Below are 19607 nucleotides of genomic sequence, written 5' to 3'. Positions count from 1 at the left end.
TGATGGTGATGGTGATGGTGATGGTGATGGTGATGGTGATGGTGATGGTGATGGTGATGGTGACGGTGACGGTGATGGTGATGGTGATATCACCGAGAACAATATCTGTGTATGCTATGGCCTGTGTGTGGTCACTGAAGGAGAGACGCTGTGCTCTGTGAGTGCCATCAGCCAAGGTGGGACGCCTGGCTTCAGTGTAGCCAAGGGCATTGTGTTTGGAAACTTAGTAAGTTGTCCTCACAGGGGGTCGAGCATTGGTTGAGCTCAGGTTCAGTAAACTGTGGCAGAGAACTTGGGGCTCAGGGTGGGGCAGGTCTAGTACAGGATCTGATGTGAGCAGGGCATGCCTTCCCCGGCAGTGGTGCTGCTCCTGGCTAGTGGGGACTGAGGCTTAGCTCACAGTACAGAGCTGTGTCCACCCCCCCTCAAATCCCTGCTCACATCACTTGTCATGCGCCAACCGTGGCTTTATATGTCCTGTTGAGCCACCTGTTGGCTCTCTCCGCCATCTGAGCAGTGTGCTGGTAGGGGAGACAGCCTGTCGTCTGACTTGCCCCTGTTTCTGAAGACATGTGCTGCAGTGGAAACACAGCGAACCATGTTGCTATCCCAGCACCTTGAGGGGAGACCCTGGAAGCAGCTCCCCACTCTCCCCTCCCTACTGACATGTGACTCCCCCGGCCTCCAGAAGTCCTGCGGTGCTCCGACATCCATTTAAAACAGGCGTGCTGCTGGGACAGCTTAGAACCTGGAGACTCATTAAACCGTGAGCTGCAGGCCTAGGACAGAGGGATTTCTCCTCCTGTTTCTGTTCTTGGAATATAGGCAGAGACTCTGATTTATACATGTGGCTCTTCATACAAGCATTATTTATACCCCGAGAACCCTGGATCCAGTCTAACTGTCCAACAACAGGGAATGGGCACAATGACCTCAGTGCTGGACCTCTGGCCATAGGTGATATTACACGGCCATTAAAGAAAGCATCCTCCTAGTGAATAAATAAATAAGCCTTTAAGAAAGAGCGTTCTCCTGAAGAAGATGCAATGGCTTGGGAAATGCTTCCACTTTAAATTGAGTGGGAGGGCTGGGGAGATGGCCCAGGGGTCAAGACTGCACAGTTCTTCCAGGGGACATGAGTTCAGTCCCAAGCACCCACATCGGGCCACTGGAAATACCCTGAAACTCTGGCTCCAACGAACGACAACCCCTGGTTCCTCCCTTGCCCACCTGTAGCCGTGTGTTTGCCTGCTTGCCTGTGAGTGTGTGTGAATGTGCACGTGTGTAAATGAGGGCTGTACAATCCTACCTGGGAGAAGGAAAACTGAGCTCAGGAGAGGAAAGATGACCAGCTCATCTGTGGTGTCCTACCTGCACCTCAGACTGAGATTCTTCACTGGAGACGTTTGGTGACAGCTCTGATTTTGATTGTTAGCACCAGAGAAGGCTGTTGATGCATCTGGTGGTGGAAGGGACATCGCTTTCCTTGCGCAATGGGCAAGACAGCTCCCGCAGCGAGGAATCGCCTGGTGTGAAAATACGAATCACACTGAGGTTGTAAACGCTTGGTCAGCATGAGTAATTTTTTATTTTGTTTATAGTTTCTTCAAGCTTTCTAGAATCAACACATTTCATGTTTATGAAAGACAGACATTCTTTTTTATTTACGAAAATGGGATCTACACTCCCCCTCTGGCTTGGCTATCTTGACAGGCCATGGGGGGAAGAGGAGGAGCTCAGTCCTGATGCCACTTAATATGCTGGGGTGGGCGGATGGGGGGCTACCCTTCTCTGAGGAGGAGGGAAGGGGGGATAGGAGAAACAGGAAGGGAGGGGAGGGCCGGGAGGGAGGAGGGAGGCGCCTACGACCAGGATGTAAAATGAATAAATAAAAAATTTAATAAAAACAGAAAAGACAATGGGACCTGGCTGCTGGAGAGATAGTTCAGTCAAAGAGGCCCTTAGTGCACGAGCTGAGGACCTGGGTTCTATTCCCAGCACCCACAGAAATGGCGGGCCACGGAGGGGACCTTGTAATCCCAGAGCTGGGGAAGCGAAGACAGGAGGATCACTGGAGTGCCCTGGCCGGCCAGCCTAGTGTAGTTGAACTCTAGGCCAGTGACGGGTCCTGTCTCAGAAAACAAAGTAGAGAGCGATTGGGTTTGACCTATGCCTCAGCCCATATGTGCTCACATAAATGTGCACACACACACACACACACACACACACACACACACGCTCGGTAAGGGACATGCAGTGCTAGGTTTCCAGGGAAGGCCTTCTCTGATCCCTGGCCTGGTAGTCAGTGAGCAGAATCTTCTTTTTAGATGATAACCCTGACGTTAAGACCTCCTTGAAGAACAAAAATAAATGGTGCAGCGCCCGGACCGGATAAATCTGCATCTGCTTGCTGCACCCCAGAACTGTGAAGGAGATTCTTAAGGGTTCCTTTAGGCTACACAAAGACATTTGGATACAGAAGCTGCTACTCTTTAATCCCAGTGAATGAACCTCTGAAGCTAATTATGAGAGGAGCTCTAACGGCTAACCATAATCAGGTTGAGATCATGCCCCCTTAAAGACAGGGGGCCCAGCCGAGGCCTGAGCATACACAGTAGCTCATGCTCCATCCCAGGCTGCCAATCATAACTCACAATTGCTCTGGATAATAACTCAGGACTGGGCATGGCTCAGTGGTGGAGTGCTTACCTAGCGTGTCCAGGGCTCCGGGTTTAGTCTCTAGCATGTGTGCGCATTTGGATGATAATTGAAATGTGAGTGAATGAGTGGGGGACCATGTGACCATCTCTAAAAGGCAGGATTTGGAGCTCCTGAGGGTCATGCTTTTCTCCATTGCCCAGTCCTGTGAGACCTGGGGTGGATGGACACAGGTGGTGGTGGTCTGGTGCCGCCCAGTGGACAGCTTCAGTACTGCAGCCATCAAGGGCTCCTAACAGGGTATGTTGACAAACGCACTCTAAGCAAAGAAGCTGAGATGCTCTGTCTCTGCAGTCCTTCCCCAGGCCCTTTACTTTGTTAACACATACCCCACCATGCATTTGGGTCTTCGCCAGGCCCTGAGGTGTAGAAAGGGGAAACCCTGGCTGTAGGAGGAAGTCCATGGGCCAACAGTTGTGTGATTTCATCAGTGATGAGGGCAGGAGGAAGTATGCACAATGAGAAGCCAAACTACGGTGCCACGCTCCTTAGGAAAAGATGTTAGGCTGAAGCATGGAAGGCTACAGGAAGGGTTGATTAGCAAAGGGATGGGCGTAGGGAATTGTGTTCCAGACAGAGGGGAGAGCTTCTAGATGCCTAGTGGCAGGGAGGAGGGGGACGCTTTCAAAGAACCCACAGAGGCTGAGTATGGCTCGTGCTGTGACTTAGGAGGGAAGAAGATGGGGCAGAAAGGGTCTACACAGCCCATCACAAGGAGACTAGGTTATGCCAACAATGTTGGGAACTGAAGAGGGTTTTCCCATTGGAAACGCCCCTGCCAAAGGCATAAAACCCAGGAGATTCTTAGAGAGGGGTGTGTTAAAAAAGACACCTGGAAGAGGGGCTGTTGCCTGCTCATGAAGTCGCTCTCAGCTCAGCAAGCAGTATGTGATCCTGCAGACAGCACTGTGACTCAGGTTCGGTCAGGGCACTGTGGGAGTGGCAGTTCAGCCAAAATGGAGGAGAACAAGGAGAGCGAGCAACAAATCTGAAGGATCACGGAGTCCCTAGCCAAGGCTATCCTGTGCTGCTTACTGAATGAGCTCTGGATCCAAGAAGGGGTGTGGATTGTAAGCAAAGGCAAAATGAGCAAGTATTTATTGCAGGGAGCTGCAAACATATGAAAATCGGGGACTTTCTGTGACAAAGTCCCAAGGACCTAGCTTCTCACTTCAGTGAACACTGGCCTTAGGGCAGTGTTGGTCCGTTAACGGTCTCATCCTGCCTTGACACCCCCACCCTGTAGTCAAAGCAAACTCCTGACTTCTGGCGCTCAACAATGGTTCTCAACCTGTGGGTCATGACCATCAGAAAAGACATATTTCCAATGGTCTTAGGAACCTCCAACCATAAATCCATTTTCGTTGCTACCTCATGGCTGTGATTTTGTTACTGAGCAGTGTCTCAGTTACTAAGACCATCGGAAATATGTGTTTTCCCCTGACCCTGACCCACAGGTTGAGAACCACTGCTCTAAATGCAAGCATTCCTAGTTGAAAGTCAAAGGGGAAAGACATCCGTGTGCCACTACTACACCCAAGAAAGCTCCAGTTGGATGATGTCGCTGTATACATTCCGCGTGCCAGTTCTTCAGTGGTCCCTAAAACGCCTTTTACGCCCAGGCCTGGATCCACTTAAGTTTTTTGATGTGAAAATGTTGCTTACTTTGTCTCATTGGCCTCTATCTCTCTATCTTTGTCTGTCTGTCTGTCCATCTGTCCATCTCATCTGTTGAGATGCAACTGATTATTATGTAGTTCCGTCATTTAAAATACAGTCTGGGGTTAGGGCTCAGTAGGTTACAGGGGAGAGACCAATAGCCAGTCCTGTGAAAGAAAGAGAGGGAGAGGGGAGGGAGGGGGTGGGGTGGTGCCGTCCAGGCATTCCTTGATTGTCTTCGGAGTGCTCACAGTTGTTTGTCTTCCATCACAATGGGTTGTAGAGAATCTGCCTCACTCCTAGCCTCATCCAAGCCTTGGATTGTTACTAGCCTACTTTCTGAATCGGGGCTGCCTTTTGATGGCCTTTTATCTACAGCAAGGTCAGCTGTGTGTGGTCCTCAGTGGCTGACTGCTTTCACTCAGGATGTTTCTGATGTCTGTGTTGAGTGTGCTCAACTTTCATTCCTAGAGCTGAATAGTACACCACGAGACGGGCAGTTCTGTCATCTTGTCTCTTTGTCTAGGCTGATGCCCCGTGGCTTTTCTTCTGCCTGCCCTCACAAGGGACTCCTAGTTTATGTTTTGGAGGCTCCAGGTCAGTCATTGTCTTGTAGGCCGACCTACATTCTTAGTCTGTTTGCTTCTCATGCGTCGACCCAAGCTTGGGGTTTGACTGGCATTATGTATGGGGTGAGCTGGCTGCATCTCTGGAGAGACACATACTTGTATGTCTATGCCCTGCTGAGGAGGCTCTGGGTCACTGTAATAACTACTAGATTTACTTCACTCATTTCCTTTTCTGATTAATGGATAATCCATAGGGCACTATTGTGACGCTGTATGACTATCCTGCCTTCTTGACAGTCTTCACTCTGTGCTGTGAGGACCACAGTCTAAATCCCTTTGGCACTGGGATATCCAGGTGGCAAACTACTCTATATGCATTTTCATGATGTTCTTCTGGAATAGTGTGTTCCCTCTGCCCACTGTGGAGTAGGTCCCTTGTGGTCATTATTCCTATTGAGCCTAGGTAGCCCCAATGAGGCCTATGGGTTCATCTTTTTCACAATTTATTCATTATGTATCCTCATTGAAGCCCCCCTCTCAACTTCCACAATCCCACCCTCCCTCCCTCTTCTCCCCCATCCCCTTCCCTTAGTCCACTGACAGGAGAAGTCCTCCACCATAGCTTATTAAGTCTCATCAGGACTGGCTGAATCCTCTTCCTCCATGGCCTGGCAAGGCTACATCACCAGGGGCAACTGATCAAAGAGCAGTCAATCAAGTTCATGACAGAAGCAGCCCTGCTCCCCTTACTGGGAGATCTACATGAAGACGGAGCTACCAATTGGCTACATCTGAGCAGGGGGTCTAGGTCCTCTCTACATGATCCTCCATTGGTGCATCAGTCTCTGCCAGACCCCCTGAGCTCAGTCCTTTAGCTTTGCTGGTCTCTTTGTGAGGCTCCTGTCCACTCCATATCCCTCTACCCCATGCCTCTCCTCTTCCATAAGACTCCCTACACTCTGCTGTGTAGTTTGGCTGTGAGTAGCAGCATCTACTTTGATCCCCTGTTGGGTGGATCCTTTCAGAGGACCCTCTTTAGTATGCTCTCATCCTGTTTCCTCTCTTCCATCCTGTTTGCCATTCTGAATGAGATTTAAGCATCCTCCCTAGGGTCCTCCTTAGCGTTTAACTTCTTTAGGTCTGGAGATGGCTAGCCTATGTTATACAGCCAACATATGCTTATAAGCGAGTGTATAACAAACCTGTCTTTCTGTTTCTGGAATACCTCACTCAGGATAATCTTTTCTAGTTCCATCCATTTGCCTGCAAATTTCATGATCCCCTTGTTTTTAATAGCTGAGTAATACTCCATTGTGTAGGTGTACCACAATTCTGTATCCATTCTTCTGTTGAGGGACATCTAGGTTGTTTCCAGATTCTGGCTATTACAAATAGAGGTGCTATGAACATAGTTGAGCAAATGTCTTTATTGAATGGTGGGGCATCTTTTGGGTATATGCCCAGGAGTGGTATAGCTGGATCTTGAGGTGGTGCTATTCCTATGGGATCATCTTTAGAGCTGCTCCTTTGCCCTTTTGCTATATCTCCATCATTACTGGAGCTCTCTTTTACTTGCTGGCACAGCAAATACCATGGCTGCTTTGTCTTTGGAATTAGCTGTGTTTCTAGGAACCTGAATTCCTTTCAGTGGGAATAACAAGCAAGCCCCTGGAAGAAGGATTACTCCTGTAGGGTTTCTTGCCTCCTAGTCACTCATGCCTCCAGCAGCAACAGCAGCCATATACAGACTATGGCCAAGGCCACTGGTCCCCCTACCACCACCAATCCTGGGCTGTATCAGGCAGACAGCATAACATTGGTCCCTGACGGAGAGACTCTCAGAGAAGAGAATCCAGCCCTGAGACAGGTCTGCCCCTTTCTTGGCAGCTATGGGCTTGGCCGGTGTCTCTGTGTGGAAGAACCATAAAGGGACTCTTGTCCATGCCCCTTGTCCTGGCACCCAGGGCTCTTGCTGTGCAGCCCCTACTTGTCTTATGCCATGGATACCTTTAGTGGGTGTCTGTCCCACAAGGGAAGTGGTAGCATGGAAGGGTCAGGCCTGGTAGATATGATGGTGTCTTAAAATACATATAGAAGCAATCATCAGCCACAGGCTTGACATGGCTCCATGGCCTGACAGAGCAGCAGAGGAGCTGCTGTAAGCATAGATGCCTGGATAAAGTGACTGAAAGTCGGTCAGGTCAATAGGTCTTCAGTGAAGTCTCCCGCTGCTCAAGGCTGGGACTGGCCGGAGCAGTGTGGGAATCAGCAGAATGATGGTCCATTTTTACAGATGGAAAACCCAACATTCCAAGAAGCCAGTTCCATGGCCTTCATCTCAAAGCTCATTGTCCAGGAAATGGATGCTCCTTAAGGTTGCTTTTCACCAAGAGCTCCAAGGATGTGAGCCTTCTGTGAAAGGCTCTTTACCAGGGAGATCAACTCAGTGGGGCTGCCCATGGGAAGGCTCTACGGTGAGCTCCACTCGGCCTGGCTCGCTGATGGCTTCCTGAGGCAGGAGCAACCCTCCCCCAGGTGCTTACCTTACCAGGGTTCAGGGCTATGTGGCTTGAGCATGGGTGAAATCATTTGACCTCCCTGAGGCTCACTGGTAAAGCCCTTCACACTTTTTGGACCCATGCCAGCCCCAGAACACACACAAAGTGCTCACTCACGGTGCCTCAAGGGAGCTGTTTACAAGGAACCCAGGACAAGTGGCATGTCAGGGTTCTGTCTGTGGAGCTGTGGAGTTGAATCTTGAAGGTACCTGCTGAAGCGTCAGGACCAACATTTTCTCGTGTTAAATGTGGCTTTTTTTTTTTAAGCTGACTATTCTTGGCCACCTCCACCGACACAACCATGGGACTCTGGCCATCACCTGTAGGGGCATGAGTAGTCTGGACTCCGGTTTTGTTGCTGACGATGGGGATAACATAAAGAGGCACTCCAGGGAGGCGCTCTGCTTATGAGAAATCGCTGTGGCTCCCAGGCACTGGCTCCGCGGCACACTGCCAAGGTGGCTGAGCAGCGCCCGTGCTCATTCCACGCATTCACCATTTGACATTACAGACTCGGGGGGGTTCAGAATGAGATGTCATGTGCTGAATCCTCTGTGCCGGGTGGGGGGGGGGGATGGCCTACAATCTGCCTTAACTCTCTGCTCCCCTGTCATTACACTCCACTGCTTTGACATCATGGTCTTGTTACCAGCAGAGGGCAGTGGAGGGGTTAACTCCCCAAATCCCAGTTGGAAAGGAGAGGAGGGGAGACCTGGTTTGCTGTGGTTCCCTGGAGTCTGAGCTCAGCCTTCCTCCACTTTGCCCAGAGCCCGAGCATTCTGAGCTCGGGGCTCTAAGATGCTCCTGCCTGCCCTGGCCCAGAATATGGTTGCTCAGGAGTTAACGGCAGGCTGAAACACCTGAACCTCCCTGGCCTCAGGGTCCTTAACCAATCCCTCCACCCACCTGGGGAACGGGGATGGGGAAAAAAATGTCTAACATGGAGAGCAGCTTTGATGATGTGCCTCACCTCTCTCCTCAGAACCTGGGATCCTCGTCGCCAGGCAAAAAACAGAGCAAGGAAAACACCATCACAGTAAGTGGCTCACGGATGGCGGGGGAGGGGGCGGGAGGCGGGAAGACCCGCTCTGAGGCTGGGACTTTGGACCACAGCTGGGGTGGTTGCTATGGTAACGTGGACCGCCAACCAGAATGGATGCTCACTAGGAAACAGAAGTTCCAGCCAAAGCTTGGGTTTACCTGAAGTTGCCCCCATCCCCTCCCTCTGACAGTTTCCCTGCTTTGTTCGCTTTCCCCTGGTGGAGGGGTGGAGGGGTGGAGGGCAGGGGGCTGTAACCGAAGGGTGAAGCTGCTTCTGCGAGGTGGGCAGGAGAGGGTGCTTGTGGGGGAGTGCGTTGAAGGGGTGGAATGCACTGTGTGAAGAGATGTGACATAGAAATTACAGCCACCACAGGGCTGCTTTTTTGCGGGGGAAACTTCTGGAAGATGTCAAAGTTAAAAGCAAGAGAAAGCTCCCTGCAAAGAGCGTTTCTGGGAGTTCCTGGTGGGAAGCTCCAGGCTGAACTCTCTGGGAGCCCCTCAACACTGTCCACATACCCCTGTGGGGGTAGAGTGGGGCCCCCAACTCCTCTCCTCCAAGCCTCTGGTGCACTGGAGCCCTGACATCTCTGCTCTCTGCTTTAAGGAGGGAGCTGCCCAGGTTCTTAGCCAACAGCAGAGATGTGAGAGCGAAGTCTTCAGACTTGCTCCCCCCCCCCGGCATGAGTGTGGGGTGACATGGGCAGAGACTCTCTGTCTTGGGCTCCCTGTCACCCCTTTCTGAGCTGTCCTAACCACCTCTGCAAAGACCAAGTGAGCCCATCGCCATGGTTGTGCGAGTGGGTCATCCTGCTCTGCAGGGAAGAGAGAGCCAAACAGCAACCACAACCGCAATGCCCGCGGCCACCTCAGTGCCCACTTGGTACACACCAGGACTGGCCCCTGGGGGCTCCGTCTGCCTCCTGCCGTGGGAGCTGTGGTTAACAGAGCAGCCGTATGCCTGGACCACGGAGCCAGAGAGTCACCGATGCCATTCACCAAGCTGTGCCAAAGTCTGAGCAAGTTTCCTAGCCCTTCCTGGTGCCTGCGTCTAGAGAGCAGGGAAGTGAGGGCTTTGGTTGGGGGGGGGGCGGCGGAAGCTGGAATGAACTGGTCCATTCCTGTGACAAGCCTAGAACAGAGTCCGTCGATGGGCATTAGTGTGATCCCCATACTTTGCACGCGTGAGGAGGGTGGAGCACAAGCTCACCTAGCTCGGAAGCCCCGGGACTGAAACCTCAGCTCGTGCCCACTGTCCAGGCTTCCTGAGCTGGCTTGGGTCCCCCAGGTCATCATCGCTGTCTTGAGCTCCTTGTGTCTCCTGGAAACTAGGAGGAGGAGCTCAGCCTGCTGTAGCCCTTCAGCAGCCACAACTTCTTTTCCTCGAGAGCTGGCAGGGCACAGGTAGACCCCTAGGTTCGGGCTTCTGAGGGGGTGGTTCTCTACCTTCACATTGTTGCCAAATGCTGAAGCATGGCCACAGCTTCTCAAAGCCACAAGGAAGAAGAGCAAATAAGAGGGAGACGTGTTTTCACAATGGAAGTGAAGGCTGAAAGGTGGCGTTGTGCTGGCTGGCTGGCTTCAGACACACAGCCACAGAATCAGGCTCCTACCTAGTCCTTTCACTCGGAGCTTCTGAGCGTGGCTCTGAGCTTCTCACTGGACGGCACACCCTGTCCCTCCTGCTGGTCTTCCCCTCTGGCCCACATCAGCACATCTGGGATGGACTGAGCCACATAGCTCAGAGTCATAGCTTCTGAGACACTGTTTAAAGTGTTCAGATTCCTGAAAAGCATTTGTAGTTGGTCTCTCTGGGGCAAGAACCAGAAACTGCGTTTCTGTCACCAGTTCTAGAGGTTTGCCTTGAACGCTCACACCTTGCAGAACTTTTTCTGGGAAACGGAGCAAAGGAGGGAGTGCCTACAGGTCACACAGCAAGTAGGAAAGAAAACCCCAGGACTCGAATCCAGGTCTCCCGTCTGCTAGCCCATGCACCCCCTTGGATACGCTAACCCCACATCACTTCAGGCTGCAGACCTGAGCCACTTTTTCCATCACTCAGGATTCTGTCTCCATACCCAGCCCCTAGTTCCAAGTTCAAACCCTACAGAGCTCAGCACTTCTTCATGGGAGGAGACTGCCACATTCCTAGGATGTGGGGACACCAGCGTCTCTGCCTCAGAAAGTGTTGGCATTGTGGCCAGCAGTTTCCCTCCTCTGATCTGGGTGGCAGGGACTGCCAGGCCCTGCCAGCACAGGGTACCTGTCCTCAGCCAAGGAGCAAGGACCAAGCTGGGTCTGAAGCCCAGTGGCCCCAAGCTAGTTTATAAGAGCAGGCACCATGGACCCCCTGGCAGCAGCAGCAGCGAGGCTGGGAGCCATGCCTGGGTCTCATCTGTCCATGTCAGAATTGCTGGGCTGGCAGGTGGGGGAGGGCAGCTGTTTGATTGGGGCTGACAGGCACCAATGGCCGCTCATTGCCCTCAGCACAAACTTGACACATCAAGATGTGGAGGAGCCGAGCAATGATGACAGGGAAGGCAGCAGGCATAGTCTCCTGGACAGAGGAATTAGAGGACTTTGTCCTCCACTTGAATGCCCAATGTAACTGGCCTGTGGGCATGGCACTCTGGGAGGGAGCTAGTGGCTGGAGGAGAGCCCTCGGGATCCTTTCCTGTCTCTTCACTTTACTGAGTCAGGGGCTCACAGAGTACTTAGCTACAGCCTGGGTTACCAAACTATGTAAACACAGCCCTTGAAGGCTCTTGAAGACTGACTGATACCCTGCCTTCAGACACAGACATCACTGCCCTACAATGAAAGCAGGTGCCCGGCTTCCCACATCAGCCCCTCAGGTGGGTCACACATGTGTTCTTCAGCCCCAAGGCCCAGTCAGGGGCCTTACCAACTGCTGCTGCTCCCTTCGAACCTCCAAAGAGTGTCTGGGAACAGCCCTCATGATCCTGCCGAGTGCCAAGGCCAAGAAGCCACTGGAGAGGAAATGCCCCATCCACTGGGGTAGGACGAGGGTGTTTCTCCATGTGGCTGTGGGGGAAGCTGGGGTCGCCAGGGGAGAGAGCAGGGATGGCCACACACACACACACACACACACACACACACACACACACACATACACACACACACACTGAGAGCAAGCACAGCCCTGGCTCTGCTCCCTGCTCAGCACCTGCCTTGGGCATGAGTAGGGCATAGCTACACTTTGTCCCAGCGTGTTGGACAAGTCATGTGTGACAGGGCTTAGGATCCTAGTTGGGACCCGAAGTCCTGGTCCGGATTCAGGCCGTGGCTCCACTCTTACATATGGGCTGTGTGAGCTGTGTTAAGTTACCTAACCCCTCTGTGCTTCAGCGCCTCCCGTGGCCGTGGCGAGGCTTGCATGAGTTCACACATAGCAACCACAAGCAGCATGATTAGCTCTTGCTGGGCGTGAAGTAGATCCCAGGGATGCCTAATAAATGTGCAGGGACGGGAGGGGCTGAGGCCCTCACTGGGCCCAGCAGGGGTTCGGAGGAGACACACCTTTCCCCCAGGACTGCAGCTATAGGCTTCTATCAGCTGCCTGGAAGTCACCAGGAGGGGAAAGGAATCTGCCCATGGAGGAATCCCTGGAGAAAGAGGTGTCTCACTTGCTCTTCCTCCCTGGAGTACCATAGCCCTGCTAAGGGAGTCTTGTGGTCCAGGGACACAGAGCCTGGCTGTTTGGCCTCACGTTCACAGCAGAGCAGGGTTAGCATGAGAACGACAGACCGGTGCCTGAGAGACCAGCCCTGCACCCTCTTGTGCCACGCTAGCAGTGTGACAGTGCCCTGTCTGCCTCTGTGCCTCAGCTTCCTCCCCTGTGCATGCTGGCTCCACTGTCACAGACGGGCGTTTCTGCTCTGGTTGCTCACTGCGCATTTCATTTCACTGGCCTCGAGACACCCTCCACGGCCGCAGACTCCCACTCTCCAGAATTCACTCCTCTTCACTCCTCTCCCCTCCTCACGCCCCAGCTCGGGGGACACACCTTCAGTCAGGCCTGGCTCCTCGTGGTCTCAGCCTCACCACCATTTACATTTGGGGTCAAGGGCTTGCCTGAGGCTTTCCCTCCTGGGACCACAGTCATATTCTTTCACACTTCTGCCACATGTAGCTGGGGGCTCTCCAGAGAACACTGTCCTGTTCACATCATGCTCGCCCTAGACGCTTGGTGGCTAACTGCCTCAGCACAGGCACCTGAGCACATCTGCCAGAGCCCCTCTTGCTTCTGAGCCAGACTCGACGTGCACGTGTGTCAACACACACACACACACACACACACACACACACACACACACACACACGCCTCTTTCCTTCTTGAAACCTGAAATAACCTTACCTCTTCCCAGCCTGTCTGCCTAGGTCCTCCTCAAACACCACTGCATCTAAGAATCACCCTAACATCCCAGCCTTTCCTGTGACCTCAGCCTCCTGTGTCTACTCTAACACGAGGTTTCTCTCAAGAACTGTCATTCCATAACTATCAAGCTCTTGAGAACAGAGGCTGTAACCTCAGGCCTAGTTCCCGGCCATTGCAGTGACGATGCTTTGTTGAATACCCACTGTTGACCCCCTGTGCCAGGAGCTAGGAAAAGCCCAGGGAAGCGTGGTCTCTGCCTCTCCGCCTGCCCTCAGAGATGGTCTATCAACAAGGAAGGGAATGTAAAAAAAGTAGCAACACAAACAAATGTGAGCAGGATGCTGGGGAGAGACCCAGCATACCAAGGGAACTCAGGGTAGCACGTGCCATGGAGGAGCTATCTGGCAAACAGTTAGCTTTGCCGCCAGCCTGACCTGAATTTGAACTTCTGTGATCCAATTTCCCTCAGTGTTGTGCACTCCTCTACATGACCACCAGGGGGGAAAAGGCTCTGGGGATTCTGGGAAATCCCTGTGAGCTAACCTAAACCAGAAGTGACAGAGGCAGTGACAGGTACCCCAGACCTCCTTACCAAGGCATCCAAGAAGAGAGGCAGAGGCATCAAGAGCCCACGGCTTCCCCCACCCCAACCTTCACTCCTGCCCATCCTTCATGGCCACTCCAGAGCCACCGAGGGGCCTTCGCCTTCTACACCCCAAACCTTCTAGTCCCTCCTGTAGGCATCGCTCTGGAAGGCTCCCTGAGGTTTGACAGGACTCTGTCTTCCTCGGGTGGGTGCAGGCCTTCCTGGTCCAGCCCCTTAACCTGGCTTGTGAATGCTGCTTCTCACCTGTCGGCATTGCCTACAGACCCAGCCCCAGAGCCTCTGACCAGACGCTCGGGCTAGGACCCACCATCTGTCTTAACAGCCCCCCACATGGCCTGTAGCATGTGTGCCGTGGCTCTAGGACAAAGGAGGGTTTGGCTGGGACATAACCAAGTGCTGGCCCTGCTGTGGAGCTTCTGTGGTCAGTCTTGGAGCCGGCAGAGGGTTGGCATTGAAGATCTTTTGTGACTCCCCTTGGCACTAATGGGGTCTATCTTGTCTTCGTGGGAACCATAGGGTTGACCGTATCATCCTTTCTCTGGGTGGGGGTCCTCTCAGGAAGGATGCTGGATACGGATGAACAAGACCTGTCTTCCCCTTGCCCTGACCCACCACCGGCCAAGCCGATTGTGGTACATTTGTTCTTTATGGCCAAGACGAAGAGTGTCAGGGGTAGATCGTGAGGTTCCTTAGAAAACTGTGTCTGTACTAAACTGTGCAACATTTTTTTTCTGGCTACTACTCCCTAAAACCACACAGTAGAACAACTATAGAGCTCAGATTAAGTATTATAGGTCTCTAGACGGCCAGAGGGTCTGTATTTGTTATATGCAAACTGTGCGGCTTTACATGAAGGAGCTTGGCATCTATACATTTTGCCGTCCTTGTGAGGCCTGAAACCAGTGACCGCCCCTTCCCCCCCAGATGCTGAAGGGCAACTGTCCCTTAAATCTATGGCTTCCATGGTTCTTTCATTTACTTATTTGTGTGTGTTTTGTATGCATGGTTGTGTGTGCACACTCTCATGCATGTGGACACCAGAGGAAGACCTGTTTTTCTCTCTCATTCTCTGCACAATTTCCTTGAGATCTTCCCTCAGGAAACTGGAGCTAGGCTGGAAGTCAGCTCCCAGCAATCCTCCTGTCTCTGAGCCTCATGCAGCCATGCCTGAGGTTGCACTGAGGCTCTAGGGATTTGAACTCGATCCTCCTGCATACACAGCAAGCACTCTTACCCGATGAGACACCTCCCTGTCCCTGGTCCTGTGACTCTTAGAGCCTGATTACTTCCCTGTTAAAAATTCTTGTACCATTGAATCACATTAAAGCTTTCATGTAGCAAGATAAAGGTGAAACTGTAATCACCAATTTGGCTGGAACAGGAAATACCTTAAGGCTTAAACGCCATACCCTGTTTTCATAACGGCCCCAGGCAGTACTCACTCAGTGGGAGGCAGCTGAGGCCCCTAAAGAAGGCTCAGATCAGGACACCACACAGCAGAGAGGCTTCAGCCTCAATGAAGACCTTGGAGAGACCCTTTCCTGAGGCTGGACATAAGTTGCTGCCTCTTCTACCCCCCACTCCCAACCCCTGCAGCTCCTAGCAGCAGCTGCTGGCCAGGACGCCACATTGAAGTCAGTGTGGCAGAATTCAGAGCTGTGCATCTCCAGGGCACTGTGACAGTTCTGCCCTCTCCTTTCTGTGTCATCGTGCTCCTCCCCAAAGGGGCCTTACCTCACCAGTGTCCGGAGTCCGTGTCCAGGAGCAGGCCTTGCCCCTCCAGCTAGCACTTCTGGGTCTCTTCACCAGACCTGTGAGGTCAGCTGCTGCTCCTGGCAGCTGGCAGGCAAGGCAGTTCACTGACTGCCAAATGGTCTCCTGCCCTTACCCCAGGGTCTGACTCAGCTGGTTGTACATGGTGTTTTATTGTCGTTTGGTTGCTGTTTTGTTTTGTTTTACCTCTAAATTAATTGCCGTCGCTCAAAGCTTGAGACAACTGACACGCAGCCCCTGACCTCTGGCTGACCATGCCCTGATGACAGGGAGCAGAAATCTGAATCTTTCCATGGGATACATATCCACAGCCTGCAGACTCTGCCCAAGGCAAGGCTGTTTCCCTCCTGTCCTGGTGGTACAGTCTGTGTTACGGGGGTACCTGGCTGTCTGCCTGCCCTTCCTAGGTCAGAGCCTGGGGGTTCTGCTCTTCCTTTCAGCACCAGATCCTGGTCTATGAGGAGAGGTTGAAGGAGGATGCAGGGGGTGGGGGTGGGGGTGGGGACTTGAAGCTGCATCAGCGAGAGGAACAGCAGCAAAACCACTCCCACAAAGCAGGAGCAGCATCAACATGGCTATGAGGAACAGTAGCCGTAATAGCCAGAAACTTCCACACCACGCTCTCCATCTTCATACCACAGGCAGCTCAGTGTAACCTCTCAGCCCCAACCCTCAGGTGCTTCTCACTTAGTCTGTCCAGCCCTTGGCTCTTCTTGGAAGCAAGTTAGGGTGCTAGCCTCCAGAATGATTGCACATAGGATATTACCAAGCACATGGATATTACCCTGCTTCTTCATACAAACGGAGCACACCATGGCAGTGTAAACTATTCTGCAGGTTGCCCGCCGCGCACCCAGACCACGTACCGCCTAACAGTGCCCCCTGGCACTCCTCCTTATCAATGTGTGTGAACTTTATCATTTTTATATGTGTGCTTATATGCATATGTATGCACTTGTGATATACATTGTACTGTGTTTTATAAGGCCACTTTCACAGCAGTACATACTGTATGTTGAACTAATCTCTTCCCATACTCCCTGATCCTCTCCCTCCTCCCTCCCAATCCCGAGAGTTGCCATGTTTCCCTAATTAATTCCCAGACCCGATTAGACTCCTGCCAAAGAGGTTCCCTCGGTGTAGCCCCTGGAATGAGTGTGAGGAAGGGCCTGTTGCCTCTTATTTGAAGTATTCGCTGGCTGCTGGAGCACGGGAAGACCGCTGAGTCCATCCCACCCAGGCGACTGTGGGGAGGCCCCTGTGTGCTCTGTCCCCTCTGCTCTGCAGTGACAGCCTCCTCTTTCTCATCCTGTACTCTGCAGATAAACTGCGTGACGTTCCCTCACCCAGACACAATGCCTGAACAACAGCTGCTCAAGCCGACTGAGTGGAGCTATTGTGACTACTTCTGGGTAGGTGCTGCCTCGGTTTCCCTTCGCTGTGACCCCCACCCAACAGGAGCATATGCCTGGGAAGGGTGGGAAGGGTTCTTCCTGTTGAAGACTCAAGGCATGGCGCCCTGTTACACCTCCTTTCCTAGATCATTCCTAGTAGTCCCTGGAAATCCACGTGGCTTTCATTCACAGTAACACGGAGTGCACTTCCCGCCATCGCTGGCTGGAGGCAGGAGGCGAGAACCGCTTTTAGTAATGAAATCTAAGCTCCAGGCCTGCTGGGCACCACTATGAGTGGCCCTGTACACACGCCCTGCCGACTTGCATTTTGCTTTTCCCAACTGAATCATGGGGACGCTGGGTGTAGACGGGGATGCATGAACCTCCTCTTTCAGCATCCGTGGCTCTCAAGCCCTTGTCTATTGCTTGGTGGGCACAGGGTTGCCTGTTGCAAGAGGAGAAGCAGGTGACGGGAGGCAGATGTCACCACCTCAGTCTCAGCACACTTACTGTCACTGAACTGTATGTACACTTAGGAATGACGGCAGCAGTAAATCTGGCATCACTTGTATTTTCCTACCATTAAAATGATGTCTTATGTGAAGTCCTTACCCCAGGAATGCTGGAGCTAGTCCTGAGTATTTGCACCTTGAAGTCAGGAGTGACACTGACTTCCGCAGGCAATAGTGGTGTGGTTCAGGCAGCCTTGATCGTCTGTGGAAAACTACCAACTCTACCAAAAGCTCTCGGAAGACCCCGAGGAACAGTCAGTCAATAAAACCTCTTTCCACCGTGGCGCAGAATGGATATATGGACCCCCAGATGAAGATGCTTCTCTTCTTCCTCCCAAACAACGCCCCCGTTAGAAAGCACATGATGGTTCCTGCTGCCCCAGGACAGCAGTGCCTGCCACTGCAGAGTCCAAGAGAGGGGTCTGCAGGGGTGTGAAAGCTTGGGGGAAGGGGTGCTGTGAGAAATATCCCGGGCAGGAGACACGGAGGCGGAAGGAGATAGGAAGAGTCTGTAGGCCTGAAGGAGGTTGGGTCTTGTGCTGTCTGTAGGTACTGAGGGAGTCCTAAGGAGAAACAAGGTGCAACCTACCCGTGTTGCAGGTGGGAACGGAGGGTGAGGGGTGAGTGAGCTGCCCAGGAAGAGCAGTGACAGCAGCAGAGGTAGGCCAGAGGCAGTCATGTCTGCAGGAGTCATCCCTGGGGCTCTAGGGATCAGGGCGTATCCTAGAGCAGAGATGAGAAACTTGTGGGCAGAACACGCGGTGCTGCCTGCCGCTCAGAGGCTCCCTGGGAAAGCACATTTGTGAGCCAGCGTCCTTCTTTGCCTGTTTGGTGTCGATGTTGAGACAGCCTGGCCCTCCTTGCACCTCTGCTTCCCGTGCCGGGATTACAGGTTACGCCCGCATGCTCCCTCGAGAGGTCTAATCTGAGCTCTGGCGACCGGTCCGTTCTTCGAGGTTTTCCTCCCACCACCATCAAGGCCTTTTCTTCTTAGTAGAAACATCTCCTTGCTGGCATAGGCACTGGAACACACCACTCTTGCTGGTTTTCCTTTGAGCCAACGAGTTGTTCGGCCTGTTCATGCCGGGAGAAGCATGTTTGGGCTTTGGGGTGACTTTCTTGACTGTCTATGAAGACGAGCATTCACAGGGTGACATGTGCACATCCTTAGCACCCACAGGGAAGCCTCAGCAGGATGCGCATGGTGTGGAGCTCAGTGTCAGGACTGGTGTGATCACTGTGCACGAGGCTCTCGGGTCAGTGCTCTGAGAAAAGAGCTTTGCTGTGCTCGGGACAGGGCAGAAGGTCCGTGAAGGCCTGCGCAGTGAGCAGGGCCTCTGCAGGCTGCAGCGGCTCCCCGGTCTGGCCTGGAAGGGGTCCTGAGCCCACAGCCCACCCTGGTAAGCTGGGCTTTTGTTTCTTCCTAGGCGGATAAGAAGGACCCCCAAGGCAATGGCACTGTGGCTGGCTTCGAGCTACTGCTGCAGAAGCAGCTGAAAGGCAAACAGATGCAGAAGGAGATGTCCGAGTTCATCCGGGAAAGGTGAGGCGGAGCGAGGCCCACGAGGCCCTGGGCCCCAGACGTGGCCAGCAGATGTGCGCTGTAGGCACGGACAGTGTTTCTACAGGGTTGAACCTATATCCGAAAAATATTGGTAGCCAGGTACAGTGCTTCACACCTATAGTCCCAGCATTTGGGGTTCAAATCAGGAGGTCAGAAGTTCAAGGTCATCCTCAGTTGTGTAACAGGCTATGACTTGTCTGAGCTACACGAGACCACAAGATATATATATATATATATGTGTGTGTGTGTGTGTGTGTGTGTGTGTGTGTGTGTGTGTGTGTACGTATGTATGTATGTATGTATACCAGGCTGGCCTCAGACTCAGAGATGGACCTGTTCTGCCTCATGCACGTCAGGACTAAAAGTGTGCACCACCCCTGGCCTTCCAGGTTCTCTTTTAATTGAAACTGTCTCCCAGGCCAGGGGAGATAGAGGCATCCTCCCACACATTCCTGCCTCCATGGATTCTGGTAACCCTGTGTCTGAGGACCTTAGCCACGGATGAAGATCCAATGAACCCAGATCATGAAAGTGTGAAGAGCTGCGGACCAGTCCCCTCTCCATCTTCCTCCTTCCTCTCTCTAAGTTCATACCCCGGCGTACCTGAACATCCACGCACAAATACACCTGTGCACCCTCAAGCCTGCATACCCACACGTCTGCACCCAAATATCCACGGACCTGCACAGCCCTGCCTCGAGTCCCCACACAACTGTACACTGAGCATCTGCACACCCACACACGCTTACAGCTGCACCCACACACACACTTACAGCTGCACCCACACACACACTTACAGCTGCACCCACACACGCT

At 52.8% G+C, this 19607-nt stretch overlaps 1 protein-coding gene across 2 annotated transcripts in view; it reads left to right on the top strand.

Annotated features, from left to right (window-relative positions):
- The window catches only part of Gas7 (growth arrest specific 7), a 227887-nt gene that overhangs the window by 183719 nt on the left and 24561 nt on the right, over positions 1-19607 (top strand). For both annotated transcript variants that reach the window (XM_055594277.1, XM_055594278.1), the window contains exons 5-7: positions 8487-8540; positions 16644-16733; positions 18655-18770. In XM_055594277.1, the coding sequence (XP_055450252.1) occupies positions 8487-8540; positions 16644-16733; positions 18655-18770 (260 nt within the window). The remainder of the gene's footprint in view (positions 1-8486; positions 8541-16643; positions 16734-18654; positions 18771-19607) is intronic.

The sequence above is a fragment of the Psammomys obesus genome, unplaced genomic scaffold, assembly GCF_907164565.1.
Source record: "Psammomys obesus unplaced genomic scaffold, mPsaObe1.curated_primary_1811, whole genome shotgun sequence".
Taxonomy (NCBI): domain Eukaryota; kingdom Metazoa; phylum Chordata; class Mammalia; order Rodentia; family Muridae; genus Psammomys; species Psammomys obesus.
The sequence above is the reverse complement of the archived record's forward strand: the minus strand, read 5'-3'. Positions and strand labels throughout refer to the sequence as shown.